The sequence below is a fragment of the Sceloporus occidentalis genome, unplaced genomic scaffold, assembly GCF_023333645.1.
Source record: "Sceloporus occidentalis isolate IW3139 unplaced genomic scaffold, rSceOcc1.0.p SCAF_7, whole genome shotgun sequence".
Taxonomy (NCBI): domain Eukaryota; kingdom Metazoa; phylum Chordata; class Lepidosauria; order Squamata; family Phrynosomatidae; genus Sceloporus; species Sceloporus occidentalis.
In genome coordinates, this window is record NW_028316987.1 from 39,465,220 (window position 1) to 39,487,555 (window position 22,336).

Genomic DNA, 22,336 nt, shown 5'->3' on the forward strand with positions numbered 1-22,336 from the left:
ATTTTGACCCCAAAAACTTAGGTCAATTTATCCATGGGTCAAATGTAAATATTATGCTTTAACTCTTATTTAAAAGGGAACCATCCCCTGGTGATAGGTAAGAATGCAGTCTGTCCTAGAAGCACTGACCTCCCTCTACTCTCTCTCTTCCACCCAGCCCTTAGTGTGAGCTAAAACAGTTATGCCTGCCATAATTTTACATGTTCTTTGGCATTGTTTTCCTTTGCTTCACCATTCAGATCCTTTGTTACATGCCCCTAAGTTTTACCTTCGACTTATACAAGGGTCATATCAAAATCCATAATTTTGCCCCCCAAACCTGTCGTCAACTTATGCACGAAGTCGACTTATAGTCGAGTATGTACGGTAAGCTGTGCTTAAGGCTGCAATCACACATATACAGTACTGTACTCATCTAGGTGTAAGTCTAATTTAAAACAGTGGGGGTTATTTCTGATTAGACATGCCTAGGATCGCACTCTTTGATTTAAATCAGGGAGAATTAAATTCATCATGATAAATTGGCTCACTGATTTCGATGAGAGTAAGTAAACCTGACTTTAGATGAACTGAGCTCATTGCAAGTTGCAACCAATTCCCAGCCTGCATTAACCATGAAACTTTGAATCTAGTTAAACTTTCCTAGATTTCATCTACTGTGAAGGTTTTTATTAAGTAAACATGAAACATTTTAGTTTTGTGCAATTCAGAGATACAAAAGGACAAGTGAAATCACCAAACTGGGACATCTAAATCTCTCCTGGCTCCCATTCAAAAGATTCTCCACAACCTGATTGCACTGCATTTTGGGGTTGTTGTAGTCTTAATATTTCTTTAATAAGAAATCCAGTACTACGTAGAATAAAAAGACCTAGATCTCACTGAGGTGGTAAAATTGTAAGCATAGGCATTCACAGAACTGAATGCACCACCCACAGTTCCCAAAATAACAAACAAACAGACAGACATTTTTAAAAAATCTAGTATGTTATGTGAAAACCTCAGCTAGGGCCTTTCTCTCCAACAACTGTTCTTTTTTCTTTTTCTTTTTTAACACATTCTTGTTTTTGTTTCCTCATAGTACAACATGGTGGAAACATGGGACACAAATCTGGGAGAGAGAGATTGTTAGTGTGTTGTGGGATTTGGTGGTTTGGTCAGCACATTTTCCCCACAGTTTGGGAAATCCCAGGTGAGCCAGCTTTCCCTTCTCTCTGCTTACTGCCACAGTCTCACATGCTGGCCAGCATGTTTGACACCATAGGTCCGTTCTATGCACTATACCCCTTCATATCCTCTACATGTAAAGGTTTTTCAAATCTCACTAACATGTAAATCATACCAGACTAAAACTACCCAGTGTTGCTTAATGTTCATCCCTACTGAATGTTCAAACCAAAGAGTTCTCCTGTGAGATGCATGCTGTCCTAACCTAATAATGTCTAAAACATCTTCTTCTTGAAAGATTTTGAGATCTTCCTGATTTTTTTTAAAAAATCTCTGGCATACAATCCAAGTTATGAAATGTGAGTGTAAATAGCTTTTCTATCCAGTGACTGTCAGTTCATTGTTCTTTGCAACCTCTTCCAAAAATCAAAGCATATTACAGCCCATGAGTAAAATCAGCACACTTAGAGAAAAAAAGCACACAGACTTGTGGATTTCACTTATTATTTACCACAGGCTTTATGAGTGCTTCATCCATTTTGACTGTTTCATATAGTACAAAGGAAGAGAGTTACTACTTCAAGATTAGGGAAGCAGCATATTAATATTCCATGCTGCTGAATGCCTGCTTTAATGAAGCTGATACTTGCAGCATTTCTTTTATTGCTGCTTGACTAAAAGACACTCAGTACACAAACACCTTTATGAGTCATATTTATTGTTGTCCTAGGTTAGCTTGCACTCTCTGTATAGCTTGCACTTTACTTTTTTTCTCTGAGAGAAAATGAACCAGATGCATTAGGGAAGAGGGAATGCTAAAGGTCCTGGTTTGTTGTTCTTCTTGGGAAATCCTTTGTTCTTTCCTAAATGCATGATTATTTATCATCTGAAACATGATGCAGCTGAACTGATGAACTTTTAGTTTTATTGGTTTACATAGCAGAGATAAAGTCATATACTCAGTTCATCAGCTAAAACCACTAGGATTTCTATGAGTGTAATTTTGCCTGGATTGTGAGCTTTACAATGTTTTGTGTTTATAAGTGTACATCTATGATAGCTAATAACCAATTACCTATCATGCTTGCCTTTCTTAGGATCTTCTTTATTTTTAAAGATAATTAACACAAATATAGTGAGATGTGATAGTATACTTACTTAAAAATAAGACCAATTAATTTTAAGGCTTTTTCCCAAGCATGTGTCCACCCAGGGGTAAGTTCTACTAAACCCAGTGGAACATACTGAATAAATGTGCAGGCAATTGATCTATCAAAATCCCTTTTGTGAGATAACCTTTTTGGTGTACTACCTAGTGTGGGAACAGCTGGGGCAGGTGATGAGCTCCTCAACCACCTCCCCAGCCTCCCCTGGGCAAAACACCTGAGCCCCAAGGGCAACCCAAGATTGGGTTGCACCCTGGCTGGCCCGTATCTGGAACGTCAACCCAAGATCCCCTCATGTTACTCACAAGACTTAAGTGAGGGTTTATATCTTAGGCCAGCCCAAGGCAACTGTCTTTCCCTACTCCTTTAGCCTCAAGAACTAAAGAGGCAGTTCCAGAGACCTAACATTCACCCAAGAGGGTGCCATAGGTGTTCACTGGGCTAAATATATGCCAGGAAACCTATTTATGACCACACCCTAGACAATCGTCAATGTCCCCAAACAACAGTGTGGGGTAGGCAAAAACCCTTGAAAAGGGGAGAAAATTCCTACCTGGCCATGAAATAACCAGAAAAATCTCACACTGATGTAGAGGTGGGAGGGTCAGCCAACAACAAAGGCAGACAGGCCTTAAATAACCCGAGCCCCACCCCCATGTCTCCCCAAACGTGGTGCAGGCATGCCACACTTCTTTTACTTTCTAGTCTCTTCTCTCCAGAGGCCAGCAAAGTCCTATCCTATTCAAATTGCTGTAAACCGCCCTGATCTGAAGGAAGGGCGGTATACAAATAAAAACTTTATTATTTATTATTTATTAGATCACTCTTGATTGGGGGATACACATTAATTCTGCAGTGTGGATCATTACTAACGTGGATTTCACTAAGTCTGCTCTTAGTATTACCAAATCTGGATGCAACACAAAAATTGTACTGGTTCAAAAATCCCACTTCTTAAAGAAAAAGGATGACCCTTTATCATCTGTTCATTATTTGGTGGTAGGTTTTTTTTATGACCTATTAAAACATCAGCAATACGTATTTCCCTGTCTGCTTTGTTATGAATGCCCAAGGATCAAAGAAAAGTTGTTACTGAAGAGAAAAAAACCCATTTGTACAATATACTGGACAGTTGAAATGCAACCCTTTAGTTGAGCTTGACTTTTCCTTGCCCATAGCAATATAGGAGCATCAGTTCATTTTTCTTGGATATGAGACTCATTTAGAAATGCCAAGCCTTGGGAGCATGCTATGTCCAACAGTTTTCTACCGTCCTAGAAGCACTTATAAAACATCCCTCTATTTTAAAACTGGCCATCCATCTTCTATAGAGGCATTGACACTTGACTAGACACAAAAGTGGATGTTTTGCTTCTGCAAAGAATTCACCTCCTGTATCCAAGCTGCTGAATGAAAAATAGACAAAAGAGAGAGGAAGCCCAGAAGCTTGTAATATGAACATGTTGGCAACATGGCCTTGAGCTCAGCCACTGCAGAATGATTGATTAGCTCCTCACCCAACAGGTTGAAAGGGATCTGGCCTATGGTTTGGAGCCAGACACAGTCAGACTTGGAGTCAGCTAGTGAAATCAATGAAATTTAAGTTACTCATGATCAAAGTTCCATTGATTTAAATGGATCCAAACAGTAGCCTGCTCAGTTTAAATTCTGGCTACCTTCAAAGCTTCCCTCCCACCAACTTTTAATGCAACCACACTTGTCTCCATTGATGGTATTATTATTTTCAATTAAGCTTTTTATTTTTAAAAAATGAGATGACAACACAAACAACTGAACTTAAGGCAACTGATCGGTAAACTCATACAAGAGGAAGCACTGTGTAGACCGAACTATATGTTTATAACTAATCTCTTGCGTATGAGAACTCTGTAATGCTGACTCACAGAAAAAAAATAGATACACTGCATTTGGATGTGCATTTTCAGTATTGTCACACCACACAGGACTGCAATCCTGTATGGCACAGCATTCACTGGATGTGAAACTACTGTAGAGCTGGCCTTCAACAACCCCTAGATTTATCACTGAGGTGCTGTAATGCCCTTCTCTATGGCCATTCTGCAGCTGGTGCAGTGTATGTGTTTGTGAGTGTGAGTGTGTGTGTAATCAGAGAAGCATCGGGCTATGCTCCACTGCCAGACATGAAATAATCACATCCTTTAGCATGCCACAGGGACCTAGTCTGTGACACCCCCTCAACAGCTGTTGTAGTGGCTCAGTGATAAGTTCAGGGTAGCATCATCATCATCATGACCATCATGACCATAATGATAATCATCATCATCATCATCATCATCTTCATCATCATCATCATCATATTTATTTATATCCTGCTTTCTCCCCCAAATTGAGACACAATGTGGCTTACAAATGAAAAAAACAATACAATTAAAAACATACATTAAAATAGGCATTAAAATGGAATTGAACGAGTGTAGTATTAAAATGCATAACTCATTAAAAGAACAAAATGCAATTTAAAAGGTAAAAGTGCTTTAAAACAGTACTTATTATAGCAGTTATGAATACTAAACCACATCAAAACAACAAAAAATAAAACTATATTCAGACCCTGGTGATTTAGGAGAGTGGAAAGGGATACCAATCTCCACAATGACAAAGTAGGAGGAGGAGGAAGCGGTGACAGGGGCATATGCAGGCATAAAGTAGACTTATGCCTGCCTATAACAAGATGACAGGTGTTGACTGTAGCATCTTTAAATAGTCATTCATATGTGGTTCATTTGTGTGAATGAGACATCATAGTTTGATTGTAGATAGATGGGCACCTTGGGACACATAGAAGATTTCCACACCTGGCTCCATTGCTGCTAAAACATCCATCAAACGTCCTGAAAAAGTGGAAGGAGAGCATATGTCTGGAAGTTAGGTGCGCTTCCTCAATCGTCAGGGAAACATCGTTCCCTCTTTTGTATCCTTGAATAGCAGATTTCCTAGGAATACAAACTTTGCATTCATAGGAAATCCGCTCCCCTTGCAACAATTCAAGGATGCCAGATGGAGCAACGTTTCCCTGAGGATTGAGGAAGTGTGTCTGGCTTCCAGACATGCATGCTCCCTCCACCGTTTCAGGACTTGACAGACGTTTTAGCAGTGGTGGAGCCAGGTGTGGAAATCTTCATAATCTCAAAACCCCAATTTTCCCCCCAGTGGTGACACTTTATCTATTCAATTGAGACTCATTGAGTGAGGATATCAAATGATGTATTTGTACATGCATGTGTGAACCAGTGACTGAAGTGCATTGTATTTCTAAAGCAGCAACAAAGATTCATTTTCTTCTCAAAGGAATGCTTTATGCCTGCTTCTACATTTCCAAATATATTAGTACAATCTCTCCCTCCAAAAGGCCTCCTCAGGGGAAAAAAAAAAGAGGGGGGGGGGAGAAGATACTCTGAGCATATACAATTTTAGCAATAGCAATAGCACTTTACATTTCTATACTGCTTCATAGTGTTAACCAATTGCCCCCAACAAGCTGGGTACTAATTTTACCAGCCTATGAAAAGATGGAAGGCTGAGTCACCTGGAGCCCTGCAATGATCGAACTCACAACATTATGACTGCAGTACTAACATTTATCTACTGTGCCACCAGAGCTCCAATTTTCCATTTTAATCTCACTCAGATCAAAGCCACATAACTATAGGCAGTACCAGCTGGTGTTTCGCTCGCAGGGTGGTAATCCATTCCAGGTTTTATTCCAAATTTTAAAGGAGCTGTCCAAGCTCTTGAACCTGTTTTGGAGATGAGGTGCAGCACCTCTGATAGCTCCAGATAGTTGACAGTAAAACCCAGAGCTGATTTACCATGCTACTGACTTGAGTGCTACCAGTTGCAACTGAGTACAGGAACAAAATAGAGCACACTTCTGCTTCCCTGATGTTAAACATGTTTGCATGGAAATAAGCACCATTTTGTCATAGGAAGGAATAAAATATGTTCAAACAAAAAATAATGAAATGAGCATCTGTAATATACATACCTGACTATAGTTTATGAAAAAAGAAATATGCTATGGCTACTTGTCAGCTCCAGTGGCTGCTAATGGGGTCCATCTATTAATGCTAGACCAGTTTTCCATTTCCACCAACACCTGCCACTCTCTATGTAGTCATTTAGGGAGACTGTTGGATCCAGGAACTGAGCCCCAAATCCTTAGCTTGTTTTATTACAAGTTAGAAGACCCAACATATATATTTATAGCAAGGGAATTCTTCCACAGTTCAATGTCCAGTGTGAAATTTCCACTGTGATACTGCCCGACTATGTGAAATATGTTATGAGGAGAGAAGGATTATACACAAATATGTATTTTAAAAATGCTGCACATGATCTTAGCCCAAAGGCCAAGAAGCATTTTTTAAAAAAATGCTAGATGGAAAATTAGCAATCATTCTCAACAGCATATCTGTCTTTTTTCGTCACAACCCCAAGCCACGTCTGAGCGTGACAGGAAAATAGAAAGATTGTTTTTTAATTTTATTTTCTTAATTAGCCAAAGGATACGTCAGCATCAACCAGTGTTGAGCATTTTATTGCTGTGAAGTCTGTGCCTAATTGGCATGTACACTAGGTCAGCAGTATTTTGCTTTCCATTCAGAACAGTTGACTTTACTGAAACGAGGCTCATTAATAAAGCAGCGTGCGTGCTGTGTTTGAATAATGCTCCATTTCCCAATGCTATTTAAAACTTATCTGCATCAAGCAAAAGATGTCTCCTGAGTTGTCACTTATGCTCTTTTTAAAAAGATCAACCCAGGAATTCAAACTGTGTCTCAAAAGCTCCTGAGGGTGGTGGAACAACCTGATGCTGTAGTTAATAAAATAACTACTTGGAGCTTGTTTACATGGCTGGCGATAACAGGGTTGCTTGAAAGATTGCTAATTTGAAGTCATTATCCAGAATCAAACAACCCTGCCATGGGTTTATTTAGATGCCCAGGGAATTCCAGGCTACAGGAAAATAAACTGCCCCAACTACATGAAATCGTTTTCAAATTACTATACATTTGCTATCAGTTCCATCTAGCACCACCTACTGGATGTTTTAAGCACATACAACGTACTGTTTATCTACAGTATTAAGCTTTCTTGAGACAGGAAACATTAGTGTTGTTCAGCAGTAGACACATTAATTCTCCAAGCCAACTTGGCTAAGTCATATGATTTTGGAAGTTGTAGTATAAAACAGTAACTTTCCCCAGCTCTCAAAGACAAGAAGTTAAGATCCACTGACAGTCTAGAGGGGATCAAGCTCAGCCAACCAGCCTTGTATTGGTACTAGCACAGCAACCTTAAGTGAACAGAAACTAAATGGGAGCAAGTGCGGTCACAGCTGGTGAACAAGTGGGTTGGTCATAAAAGTGTTCCATCCCTCCTGCACGGCCTGCACAGAAATACAGAAGTCTGCCGAAGGAGGGTTGGAGCTCTTTGCCCTTCATTCTTGCCAGCACTCCCCATGCCCCATCAGTACATTTTGTGCATTTATCAACAAGCAGATCTTTAAAGTTATTTTTATTTATGGCTCATACACATGAATTCAAGCTTTTTCAAGAACCTGAAAAGTTTTACTCCAAAAAAGTAGCTTTTCCAAGCTCCTGTCAGTTTTACAAAAGCTGGCCCTTGCACAGAGGGGACTGCATTTGGTCATAAATAGCCTTGCATTTAAGAACAGCTTTGTAAAAGCATTACAGTGTTTAAACTACAGATGCCAACAGTCTTTGGTCATTTATTTTCTGCCTGTTGCTGATTAGTAGCCTTTTTGAAGTGACTTACAAGTCCAGGCTATCAATTTTCTTCCCAGCAAGTTATATCTATTAAGTCTCAGTGGCATTATTTCTGATCTTGTCATATGTGCTATTAGAATCACCAGGGTTATAACTGGTCCGAAGTTTCCTTCCAAAATTATTGGCTATAACCGAGCAAATGATTGCATGCAATCAATGGGCTTGAATCGCTAGGTTGGAATGTGGCCATTGGACTTTGGTTCCTATTTAAAAAAAAAAGGAAACTTTTTCCAGAGACAGAGGACTCTCGGTTACTTGCATGTGCTTGGTTTCTCTCTCTCTCTTGTTCTAGCTAGGTATGATATGACTTCAAGTATATCCAGCAAAGAGATAGATTCATTTCTTTAGGAATATTGTTCTAGTTGCTCCAAACCACGGATCCATTGTAAAGGAATAGGATTAATTTTGTCCTCCATTTCAGTTTTTCCAGATTGTTCTGGTACACACTACCAACAACAAAACTTTTCAGCTGACCTAGCCTTTCACATTTAGCAAAGCGTCTAGGCTAGAATTTAACACTCACAATTGCCCTGCCATAGCCTCCATACACACTGTATTCAGATTCAACAGAGTGATGACAGTAAAACTTGAAATAGAATCATGGAGTTGGAAGAGACCGCAAGGGCCATCCAGTCCAACCTCCTGCCATGCAAGAAATCACAATCAAAGCATCCTCGACAGATGGCCATCCAGCCTCTGCTTGAAGACCTCCAAGGAAGGAGACTCCACTACACTCCGGGGGAGTTTGTTTCACTGTCGAACAGCCCTTACTGTCAGGAAGTTCCTCCTAATGTTGAGGTGGAATCTCTTTTCCTGCAGTTTGCATCCATTGCTTCAGGTCCTAGTCTGTGGAGCAGCAGAAAACAAGCTTGTTCCCTCCTCAATATGACATCCCTTCAAATATTTAAACAGGGCTATCATATCACCTCTTAATCTTCTCCTCTCCAGGCTAAACATCCCAGCTCCCTAAGTCGTTCCTCGTAGGGCATGGTTTCCAGACCTTTCACCATTTTAGTCGCCCTCCTTTGGACACGCTCCAGTTTCTCAATGTCCTTTTTGAATTGTGGTGCCCAGAACCATGTCAGTCTGTCCTAGCAAAATCAACCAAGGTTGAAAACACACTTCAGAAATAATCCCGTTTGAGACCACTTTAGCTGCCCTGGCTCAATGCTAGGGAATTCTGGGAACTGTATTTTGAGAGACATTTAGCCTTCTCTGTCAGAGAGCTCTGGTGGCACAATACACTACAGTTCCCATGATTCTCTAGCACTGAGCCTAGGCAGTTAAAGAGGTCTCAAACGGGATTATTTCTGTAGTGTGTCTTGGACCAAAAAATTATTTTAATAGTAAAATTGTTATCGATAGTACTTTCTTCTTTTAATTTGTCTCTGATCTCTCTATCTATAGAACATCACCTCCAACCAGGTATACTGTATATATATTACATCTGAAATGCTGGCTGAAACTTTTAATATATTTGATGAAAAGAGCAATAGGTCATGAAAACTTGTTCTACAATTGATCTCATTGCCATTAAAACAATATAAAGCTATTTGTCACGTCAAGGCAAGAATAAAAGAACAGCTGGATCTTGGGAGATGTCTGTCAACACTAATCTCTTGGCTAATACATATAAGTTAAACACAACAGCACCACATCTACCCTATTTTCAGCACAGTATTTTATTGACTAAATGGAAAGCAATGTGTCTTACTCAGTCGCACATTTCTTAAATGCATTATACGATGTGTTGTAGGGATAGTAAATCTTGATTTTTCTGATTCCTGACAGATGTTGAGATCAAAGAAGCAGTTTTTCATCCCATACCTTCAGGATACCTGAGAATATGTTCCCCTGTCATGATGGGAAACGCTTGATCAGAAACCCACATCGTTTCCCAGAAACCACAGTTTTTTTCTCAGAGCTGTGTAGCCTTGCCTGAAAATTGTGCAGCTTTTAGCAGTGAAAAGAAATTGTACAAGATTCAAACCAGCAAAGGTTAAGTCATCTTGAGCTTTTTTGCCTGCCATGTAACATTTAAACTGCACCACATTCAAACTGGCAAAGGCTGCAGCACTTGGCTTGGATGATTCTAACTTTAGTGCTCAGTTGTATATCATTACACTTAAGAATTGTGTCTAATTCCTTCATCACTGCCCTTGTCTTCTTCTGATTTCTTGACAGCAGTCTCCATTTTTGTCAATATTTGATCCAAGGTATGGGAAAACTTTGACTATTCCCATTTCCTTATTATCTAAGCTAAAAGTATGTATATCCTGCATGGTCATTTTTTTGGTTTTCTTTATGTTAAGCAGTAAGCCTGCTTTTGCACCTTTTTCTTTAACTTTTATTAACAATTTTTAAAAGTCTCTGATGGTGTAGAAGATGATAAGCTTAAATGAGCCTGTAAGCTCCAGATGATCTTTTCATAGGCTAGAAATTTTCTTTTTCGCCTTTCTTTTTCTTTTTTAGACACACACACATACATGCACACATATATCAATATATATTTATTTTTTTGTTATATGTGAAAAATAAGACATCTAGATAATATGATGTAATAGGACCAGTTATTGAGAAGATATCAGGAAGTTATATTATATATTTGCTTGGTTGGGATTATTGTATGCAATAATCCAATTGTTATATATATATTAAGCGATTGTTTTAGATTTTGATATGTTAAAAAAAGGTTTTTAAAAAAGGTCTCTGATATTTTCCACTAATATTATGGTGTCATCTGCATATCTTAGATTTTTGATGTTTCTTCCTCCTATTTTTACTCCTATATCTTCTGAGACTAAATCTGCTCTTTGTATGATATTTTTTTGCATAGAAGTTGAATAAATAGTCTTACTCCTTTGCCAATTGGAAATTATTCTGGTTCTCTGTATTCTATTCTAACAGTGACCTCTTATCCCCAGTACCGAATGCTCCTCCGGACTGTCAAATGTCATGGCACTCCCATTTCTTTGAGACCAATACCCATAACAAATACTTAAGAATTGCCTTGCTATCTTAATTCAAGACTATAGTCAGACAGCAACTTGTCAGATCCTTCTGGGAGGCTCATAACAGGCCATTAAGCTAATGGACTTGGTTTGTTTTTAATCAGGATTTTACAGTCAGAAAGATATACATAAGGTACTTTTAGCCATCCCAGCTGAGAATCATTGACAGATCAATGCCCTATGAAATGTCAGGCAGGATAGTTGTGTAATTAAAACATTGTGCTCTGGCATCCCCAAAACGCTTCCAGGTCTCAGCTGGCTGGGTGCTATGGAGGACAGAACAGTATTTCTCTCCCTGCACTACTATCCTCTAAACATTTCCATCTCATTGCAAGGTATCATTGCTCTATGGCTGATCTAAATGTTTTCCTGTGTAGTAGATGTAGTCAAGTGATGTGAAGGCACTGAATGCTACTACCTCTCCTATTCCAGCCCATGCCCCCCTCCCAATTCTCCCCTCTCCATATCATATAGGACAAGGGCGCCTATCTGGTGTGGGAGTGGAAAGAAGGTATGATCCAAGACTTGGAGCTTTGACTCTGACCTTGGACAGGCATTTCTGATCTGTCCTAAGTCCCTGGGATGCTGTTCTTGGGGTCATAAGAATTGCTCTGTAATTAAAGTTGTTTAAAAGTAGTGCTCATCACCAGAAATGTTAAAAGAGAAATCTATATTCTACAAGTGTTTGTTTAAATATGTAATGAAACTTCTGATTTCAGATATGCAAACTGTGTACTCTCATGTCCTACAGGAGTGACTGTAACATTCAACCACAGAAATACTGTACTTATTTCAGTGCAATTCACTGCTATTTGATTGCTGATGAATCCAGAAAGATTATCAAGAGTACTTTATTTTCTCTGTTTAATTTTGTCTTCATCTCATTTCTTTCTCCAAGGAGTTCAGGGCATGCTGTTAGCCTATATTATCTTTACAATAACCTAGTGCAATTCTTAGAATGATTATCTTTTCAATAACACTAGTTTAAGAAGAGACACTTATTATCTCAATGTCATCCACTTAATAGCCCAGCAGGAATTTGAACCTGGATTTCCCAAATCCAGGTCTAGTACTTTATCACTACACCAACTCTAATGCTACACTTATTGGGACTGCCAACATAGGAGTTTCCTAGACAAGGAGCTGTGCCTTCATCTTATTTTGGACCCCAATAAAGATACATTCCAAACCAAGTAAGCATCTAGGATATACTCATACCCCTTTCAGTTAACTGAGCTGCCGTTCCAATACAAATGAAATAATAGTTAGCAAGACAATATTCTAACCAAAATGTACAAGTAAAGGAGGAAGAGGACAAATGCATGAGATGACTCTCCACTAATAATTTGATCAACAGTGAAACTTAAAATCAGGCAATTCATAAACAAAGAGTACCTCTTTCTCACCTCATGAACAGATACAAATGTGAACATTTCATGTCATGGGTGTAGCCTGGTAGCTAACCTCTCCATTTCTCCTAGTATAGAAAATCTTGTTTATTCACAAACATGTACAGTACTCACCATTTTAGGCAGAAATATGGAAAACAGCTGTGGTATAGTAGACTATTTTAAAATCCTCTTGGGGGCTTTTAAAGAGTTCTTGTCACGTTTCCTTGAAACTGCGCTTTGTCTGCTGAACGTTTATTCAGCAGACTGAAGGGCTGAACATTGTCCGTATGCCATTTCCTTTCCTTTTAAAATATTCAATAGCCAGTAACCTATCCACCACCAGAGACTCAGATGGTATTAATTCCATTATGAAGGGGAAATCTCCATGCAACTCTATCAGCCAAACACACCATGACTTAAAACCAATTAGCTTCAATAGGATTGCAAGTTGGATAATCTAGCTCAAAACTGGGTCCCGGTGTTTATATTAGAAACATAATTTAATTAGGATGTATTTACAAACCATGAGCTGTTAGGATGGTGGGGGGTGGGTAGGTCATGAATAAGAGGCATAGCTATTTAAGGAAATGATTTGATGGGAAAGCTTACAAGTGCTATAAAGGGCTTTTCCCTCAAACTTTCATTAGATGTTGACAGAGTTGATAGGTTACAGTAGCTTTCTCACTGAGCCCAGGAATAGTTCTAACAGTTCAGTAGCCCCCCAGGACAAATGTGTGTTAAATCTAGCTCTCCACAAAGGCTTAAGGAAATTGAATTGATAAGGCTGCAGTTGATGCACCTTATGTGAGAAAGGACCAGACCATCACTGTGGTAATTGTTAAAATTCAATGATACTTTATTATAAAATGAAAATTTATTCCTTATTCATTCATAAAGATATGTATTTAATATACTCAACAATTATAGCACATATAGCAAAGTCCTCTGGCATCCTTATTTCCAAAGGCTGAGTGTGTATTTCAGCTAAGGCATATTTCTCCCATTAAGTGTCTTTGACAGGCCAGGAAACACAGGTGTTGTTGTTTTTTCCAGTGAGAGAACATCCTACACTTATATTACAACATGCAGTGTTATTCCAGACTTTGGGAAATCAGTTTGGATTTTTTACTAATTTGACTTTTTTTGCTTACAGGAAGTTATTCTTAACATATTTTTCTACCAGTGTATGAGACAGGCTGGCAGAATACCTCAAATACGTTGGCAGAGCATTCTGGCAGCAGAGCATCTCCCTAAAAGATACATTGGTAGAACAAAACAGAATTATGGTTGACAACTAGGGAACACTTATGGCACTGTAACTTACTGCTCTCTTCTTGGCCACAAAGGGACAGACACTCTGGTGATCGGGAGGAAGGAGGAAAGACAGCCTGCACAATAAGGGGTTGTCTCTGAGTGTAACAGTCTGGCCTTGCAAACATGCATGGGAACCTGATCACATTCCAAACACTTCTCTGAATAGAGACTTAAGACACAAGCACCTAACACCAAAATTATCTTCATAAAGGAAAAAACAACCAAGGACATTTCCACAAAAGGATTTTGGTGTGCCACTGACCTACTTCATTTACATCATTTAATGGAGGGCCCAAATACTGCTGTCATCCAGTTGTTAGCCTACAATGCTTTCTGACCACATCTTCTGTCTTTTTCCTTACCAGTGAAAAACGGTTAAAGAGGTAAAACAAGAATAGTTGCAGAATATCTTTTGATGCATAGTGCAGGGAGCCAACATCTGGACATTCCCCAATAATTTAGTAAGGAAATAAATTAGGACATTTTTGTCTTCTGCAAACAGTAAAGTTATCAGGAAACATTCTGGTTCAAAAATGCTCATCCATCAGCTGTACAACTTTGAAAAAAGAATTGGCAAGAGGCACGGACTGTGAAGATGGTGTACAAAAATGCTCCCTTCTTGGTGGCTGTGCCTAGGCTGTGGAGTTCCCTCCCACAGCAACTAGGCTGTCCCCCCCCCTCCCAATCTGCTCCCTATATATTGGCAGGCAAAGATATTTTTGTTTACCCACACTTTGATTGTTAACTGGCCTTTGCAGAAGCTTTATTAATAGGAGCGTGCTGCATTGTAATTTCCATTAAGATGTTTTCACTGCCTTTTAAACAGTTTCAAAATGAAGTTTAAACATGATTGTTTAATTGTTTTTAAACGTTTGAATTAACTATTACTTTAACTGTGTTTTGTTTTAACTTACATTATGAGCTGCCTTGGGTCTCAAATTAGGAGAAAGGTATGGTGTAAAATAAATAAATATTAGATGCATAAATCCTGGTCAAAAGTTTAAATCTGCAAAGCCCGAGGGCAGGGAACCGTCTAACTAAAAAGATTGCATGTACAGCACTGTGTAAATTTACAGCGCTTCATAAATAAAGGTTAATAATAATAATAATAATAATAACAACAACAACAAAGGGAGAACTTTTAAAAAAGGTTACTGGTAGATTGCCTATGACAATTTTTCAAATTCAAATTCATTTTGAATCCTGACACTTGTAAGAAACAGGCAACATAATCTGACTTCATAGAAGAATATACCACGTCTCTTCTTATCGTAAAAAGTTATTAATTTTAACAGAACCATAACTTGTAGGATTCAACAGAAACAACTCTAAAGCTCTAATATAAGGTCCTGATACTGTGAACAGATGGAGAATTTCAGTTAATACAATATTAAGTTATTTTTGGAATGTTCTTTTAGGTTATAAAGTTAAATCAAAGCTTAAGGGACAAGAAGTATAAAAGATAAGAATTTGTTCAACTTCTTCCACTTTTGTAGGAAAGTGTTAGATGCTCATTTCTTGCTGAGAAAAGAAAGTAAAAGCTCTTCCACAAATCATCATTTAATACTTCATGACTCTTTAAGACTAGGAAACAAAACACAAATTGAACCCTTCCACTGAAACCCTTATTTTAATTAATACAGTTTGATCAAAATCTACAAAATTATGGATTGTATGGCCTAAATTAAATTGGTAATCTGCTAGAACACACATTGACTCAATGGGGACTTCGTAAGTTAACACATATTTAAATGTGATTCAATATGTTTACTTCAGTTAGAACTTACATCTGCACTTTGGTTTATATAATTATCACCTCCTTTTAGTGGATGATGATAATATTTTCTTGCTAAGGCTGTATGGATGTCTATAACACCACTATTAAAAAAATGAATTCCACAAAAAACAACCAAGAAAATCATTAATTGTATAAATATTCATCCATTAATTTATAAATTGCACTCTCTGCTTTCCAGGCACTTAGGATAATGTAAAACAAAACCATTAAAACTTGATATAGAACAAAAAACCATAGGAGGAAAGCACCATCATAGAATAAACCTATTGCTATAAATGTGTTAATAGTACATTAGAAAATAATATGGTGATCGAGTGCCAGCAAATATGATCCAAGATCAATAGTATATTTTAGTAGGTGACACAACAGGTATACATTAAGTACATGTTAAGAATTTGTGTAATATAGTGCCATAATATACATCAGCAGTGCTGCTGGACTGCATCTCCCATCAGTTCTAGTGAGGAGAGTCAGTGGTGGGGGATAATGAGAGTGGTAGTCTAACAAATTGATCAGTCCTGGTCTACATATGCTTGCATAACACAATACTGATACTAAAGGCCCTACATTTATAATAATTTGAAGCACTAATCCAGCATCTGTACCAGCTATGGAATCAAAGAGTCATCTCCCATTATAATAGTTGGCCATAGCATCTTTCCATAAGATAATGTTTTAGGGTGCCTCCACTTGACTGCAACTATAACATAGCTGGTGACATTGCATGGCTGCTAGGTTCCCCTCTCTCCCATTCTCCTGTAGCAGCTATCAATGGATACAGGTAGCTGTGAGCACAGCTCATTTTTCTAGATTTTAGGATCTAGCTTTAAGATTATCGTAAGTGTGTGCCAGTCATATCTACAATAGTAAAGTAGGTGAGGTAAGGCAGAGTTCAGCAAGGTTAGTTTTTTGGACTACAGCTCCCAGGGGCCTTCGGCCAGCATGGCTAATAGGCTTTCCCTTTCATGACACCCAAAAGCTGCTGTCTAGTGGCTACCACAGTTACTTTGTAGTAGAACTAGCACTGGTGAATGAGCTCCAATGGAAAAACCTCATGTACACAGAAAAGTGGCATGTGAGGGAGAAAGGTTTTCACATAGGTTTCTATCTGGATGTCTGTGGGCTCGAAGTTCGAATGCTTTAACACATTCACTTATCATGTAATCTCCTATGTATCTACAGCCAGATATTGTTTGGCCATGCAACGTTTTACAATATGAATTTTGTGAGTAGTTATGGTGTATTACAAGTCTGGGCAACTGCAGCAGATTTGAGAACCAATGTTCTGCTTGCAGGAAAGATCCAGAGGTTTACCTCAGGTTGTAAAAAGCTGTGTAAAAATATTACACAGTGCAGGAGCAGCTTGCTGGAAGCTTCAGGAGAGGCAATTCACTGGAGGTGGCAGTTGGGCAGGGAAATGAAGGCTGAGGTGACTGAAAAGACAGAGGGTGGGGGCAAATAGCTTTGGGGAGCATGTGCAACACAATTTTGCCAGCCCTGGTTTAGCAGAAAATCAAACAAGAACCAGGGACACTAGGGTTCGCATCATGATTCATGATGTGAAATAAATAAATAAATAAATAAATAAAGGTTCAGCCATAGAACTTACTGCACTATTCATTCCTTCTCTCTTTCAGTTTAACCTACTTCACAGGGTTGCTCTTGGGATCAACTGGGGAGGAGAATAAGCATGCTCTCTTGAATCTCTTGGAGAAAAGGTGGAATAGGGATATACAATGTATTCAAAAGAAAATACTATATTATTTATTATTATATATCTGGAAATAGAATGTATAAAAGTTACTTTTGGAGAATACAATTCCAAAAATTTTGTTGCCAGCATGGCTGCTGCAATTCCCATAATCCTTCGACCATACTGACAGCAACATTTTGGGAGTAGTTGTGAAATAAAAATATGTACTCAGATGGGAAGGATATTCTGCTGAAAGTGGTATGCCAAATAAGTGCATCTAAGACAGAAATATAATTATTATTTCAGTGAATTGTGGATCGTAGCCTCTATACAAAAAAGTTGAGCTCTCTTTTGCTAAAGTTACTTCTTTGCAATCCTTTATACTGAGAAGAATGTGCTTCAGTTACAGTGAACCTCTTTCCAAACCAGTGTGTTTAGGATTTCAGTCAGAGTCAAAGGAGTTGTGTGATGACTTGTCTAAGTGAGCTCATAAACTTGTCAGCTGTGCTGGCTTGACCTAGAGAATGCACATTTGGCCTGATATTGCTTTCTCCACAGCAATGAAAGTCCAGAGACTCTGTCACAGATTGGATCCAGTGAAAGGCACCTGGCAAACTTAGCTATAAATTATACAAGCTGAACGAGGGATGAGAGGTCCCTTTGCAACTATCCATTAAGAAACAATGCAAAATTGTCTTAAGTATAGGCATTAAAATGGTAATATTGCTACAGATCACATTAATCTCTATTTAGTTCACATGTACCTGTAAAGAGCTCTACAGATTTCAAGAAGCCTGTCTGAGAAAGGAAGAAAATTAGCCTCACCCTGCTATCTAAGGTGAGAAGGTGGTTGGTGGACTGTAAAAAGGAGCAACTTTAGCGAGTTGTAATGAAACAGCACCATGACAACTAAACCTTTGGGTTCCTTTTCTCATTTTAAGGCCAGGAGGGAGAGAAAAGGACCTGCAGGAACAGTGCATTAGAAGTAAGCATGTTTCTGCAGCACAGGACTTGGATTAAAGTCCAAAAGGTTGGCAGAGAATTGCAAAAACAGCCATCCTAGTGCTATATTGAAAAGGTGTAAGAGCATTAAGACTGCCCTCATTGCCTTTTCTAGATTTAAAACACTTTCACAAAAGCTATTAAAAACACAACATCCAGCTATAATAGCTATCTGCTCCACCGGCAGGTAAGAGCAAGGCAGCTGAGGGGTAAATGCATCTTCCACGCCCACTTTATTTAACTACAAAGCTGGACTATTAAAGTCATTCCCCATGAAGCTGTAACAAGTGGGAACTGGGATCAAAATATTGCTGTGCCCTATCCAACATGATAAGAAGAGTCGCCCTATTTAGGCCTCTAGTAGATTTGGGTCAAGAGTTTTCTTACATAGTTCGAGACTCTTGGAACAGAGGGTCAAATTTCAGGAAGGAAAAAGAACACAGACCTCCATTTCTCCTGACTTCTTTACCCCATCCTATAGAGCACTAAAGGACTTGATCCATCTGTCACTGTTTAATATTCTTAATGCAATGAAAATATCAACAGTGGCTGGTGGCTTCCAGGTCAGTGGGACAGTGAATTTATGCTGGGTTTTAATTCAAAATTTAAAGTAGCTATCCAAGGTTCTGAAACATATCCTCCAAATAGGTTTGGCACTCTGCATAGTTCTTTTAAATACAGATTAAAACTCAAAGCAGAGTCCATTGATACAGGAGCCACCCACTACCAATGGAAATGCTAACAGTGTCATCTATCATTTTACATGTGGACTAACAGTTCCTCCCCGCTCTTGTGTTTGTTTCTGTTAGTTGCTACACCTAAAAATGATGTTTAGAGGACTCACACCACATTGGGGTTTCATTGGTTTGTATGGCAAGCCAGGTCAATTTTATCTGTGTATGGAAAGGAATTAGGAGCTGCCACTAGTGCTTCTGCTTCAGATGCAAGACTGAAAGAGGTAATCCATCACATAATGAAACTGGTCATTATCAAACAGTTAATTACTAGTGAAGCCAAAATATAATTGTGTTTAAATTAAAAATCTGCCTGATTAAAAGCATTTTTAAAATGTGGATTTCTAAATGCAAATGGGACACTAAAGGAGAACTCATTATCTCTTATAATTTTTCCTTTCAACTATAGTTAGAATATTAGCATATTTAGTTTGAATAGTGGCTTAGTTAGGATATCACTTGAAAACTATTAGCACTTATGAATTCACTGAGCTGAAACAACCACAGAAGGACCACAAACATTTGCAAGCACACTTCATTTTATGTTTCCCAGCATCAACCTTTGAGAGCAAGAGAGAGAGAGAAAGAGAGAGAGAGAGGAACTTGAAAGCCATCTCCCTCATTGCAAATATTCACAAACTTTAAACTGCTTGTATTCACTACATCAATATGTAACTTATCGACAATAAAATTTTAAGTTAAACACCCTGTGTTTATATTTCAAGCTATACCTATTCTCACCTGCATACACAGAATTTTCCTCACAACATTTTATAACATCAAAAATGTTTTCACAGAAAATGTATTTCACCTGCAATATTCAGCTGTATACACAGAGGCCTAAATACAATTGCTAGTCTCAGCCACATTAGACCCACTTTGTCAACTGCTGAATGGCAAGTTGATAGATATTTAAATCTCCTTGATTCACTAATTGGAAACCACAATTACATATAGGCCAAAATATTTACATTCTGAATGGACCAAGGGGATCTTAGGGCTTCAACAGGCTGGCCTCAGGGTGGAGTGGGGGCATGGTGTTCCCACACCAGCTACCCATAAGCTGCCTCCACATTACCCCCACACCGCTCGCCTGACCAGACGGCAGGCGGCATCATACTGCATCTTTAGTGCAGCGCTTACACATGCTGCACCAAAGAAGTGGTGAAAAACCACCGCCACCGCAGCTAGGGCATCCTTGTGTGACAGAAAAAAGAGCCGCTTTTTGTGGCTGCTTATTGCACTGCAGAAATGCCAGATCAGGGCCGTGGCGTGTAGTTGCCATAGCCCTGATCCAGCGACAAAAGAGGCGGCTGCAGGCCATCCCTTGGGGTGGTCTGTTCAGCCCCTTAGTGAATCCAATTAACACTTATGTACAGTCCCTTGTTCCACTAGGTCTACTCTAGTTGGAACTGGCAATTAGATTTAGGCCAAATATTTATACAGTGGACCCTTGTTATACGCTGAGGTTTGGTTCCAAGATCCCCTGTGTATAACAAAATCCGTGTATGCTCAAGTCCCGTTACATATAATGACATAGCAAAATGGTGTCCCTTATAAAAAATGGAAAATCAAGGTAAATTTATACTTTTTTGGAACATTTTCAAACCGTGTATGCTTGAATCCGTGTATAAAAAATCCATGTATAAGAAGGGCCGACTGTATTCTCAAGAGCCAGCATGGTGTACTGGTTTGAGTGTTCACTTAGGATACAGGAAGACCAGGCTTTGAATGTCTACTTAGCCATGGAAACACACTGGGTGACTTTGGGCAAGTCACACTCTCTCAGCCTCAGGGGAAGGCAAAGGCAAAGAGAAACTCCATTTGAACAAATTCTGCCTGAAAAACATTACAATAGGGTTGGGTTAGGAATGACTTGAAGGCACACAAGCAATGTACATTATTGCTCAGTCAAGATAAAATTAATTGGTGTCAAATTGAAGGAGAAGTTTTTTTTAAGTTTTGTTTTCTGAGTTTGGGCTACAATCTTATTATTCATTATAGCAGTCTCATTTGTCTCTCTTATAGACTGCAGAGGAACTTATCTAGGAAAAGCAGCCATCACGATTGTATATAGCTTTATAAAAGGCACAATAATCAATATCTCTTGCAGGTAACCAACTTTGGCAGCACAGTGCCAAACTGCTTTTGTTTTTTAACAAGACCCAATTCAAAGCATAGTGAGCCAGTGTGGCACAGTGGTTTGAATTATGGACTGTGACTCTGGAGACCAGGGTTCAATTCCCAGCTTGGCCATGAAACCCAACTGTGGGCAAGTCACATGCTCTCAGCCTCTGGGGAAGTCCATGGCAAACCTCCTCTGAACAAATCTTGCCCAGAAAACCTCATGATAGGTTCACCTTTGGGGCACCATAAGTCAGAAATGACTAGAAGGCACACAACACGCACATTCAACGCATGATCTTTTACCCTGTTGGATTCCACCTTTTAACTACCTGTTAGAATCATATACGTTTCATTGGAAACAGGTTTCTCAGGGCCTTGCTGCATGGCTGCACTGATCATCTTTCCCATTCTGCTAATGGGAGTAATATTCTAAAAGAACCATCCAAAGCTATTCTATATGGACAGTACTGGGTTACTGAAGAACAATGCCAAGGCAGTAATGGTCCTCTTTTCAGAAGATGCTTCCCAAGAAGAGCCATAGAATTACAATGCAGTAACACACCAGTGAAGACTGCACCGGCTACAATGTAGGTCAGGCTTCTGTTGAGCACCGAGGGAACACATTTGCACACATGGGCTAAAGAAGTTCACGTTCCAGGGACCAGAGTCTTAGCAACACAACTAATAGTGAACCAGCTGTTGAGGCTTCTAGGTATCTCCTGCCCTTGACGTCATGCGCTGATTAATCAGAGATGCATCATTCTCCTGTTGCTCAGCTTTGCTCTGCTAACATATCTACGCTCCTAGTCAAAAATAACCAAGTAAGAAACTTTTCACCTGTTAGACCACTTTAACTGCAGAAGCATAGGATGCAGAACAGAACTGTCCTTGGATGTCAGGGAAGGCAAACCAGGCCAATTTAAAAACAAAACAAAACAAAAGGGCCAAGGGATATTGTTTGTCAAAGGATGGCCATTCTTCCCCACAAATCATGCCCACAGCAAGGCTTCGGCTACTGACCTATCTATCAGTTTAATGGCCAAACGCCTGGAAAGAAATACTTTCCTATCATAAATCTGCCACCGTCTATTTAATAGCTGTC

The 22,336-nt window shown here is 39.0% G+C and overlaps 1 protein-coding gene across 3 annotated transcripts in view; it reads right to left on the reverse strand.

Annotated features, from left to right (window-relative positions):
• Positions 1-22,336, reverse strand: part of STAC (SH3 and cysteine rich domain) — an 88,097-nt gene that overhangs the window by 63,869 nt on the left and 1,892 nt on the right. The window contains exon 1 of one of the 3 annotated variants that reach the window (XM_089532667.1): positions 14,143-14,228. The exons of 1 other annotated variant lie outside the window; for it this stretch is intronic. Coding sequence is in view for 1 of the 2 variants with exons in the window: in XM_089532666.1 (XP_089388792.1) it covers positions 12,699-12,701 (3 nt within the window). In the remaining variant the exon portion in view is untranslated. Of the gene's footprint in view, positions 1-12,698; positions 12,866-14,142; positions 14,229-22,336 lie in introns of those variants that run through there. One more of the 3 variants, XM_089532666.1, reaches the window with a different exon arrangement.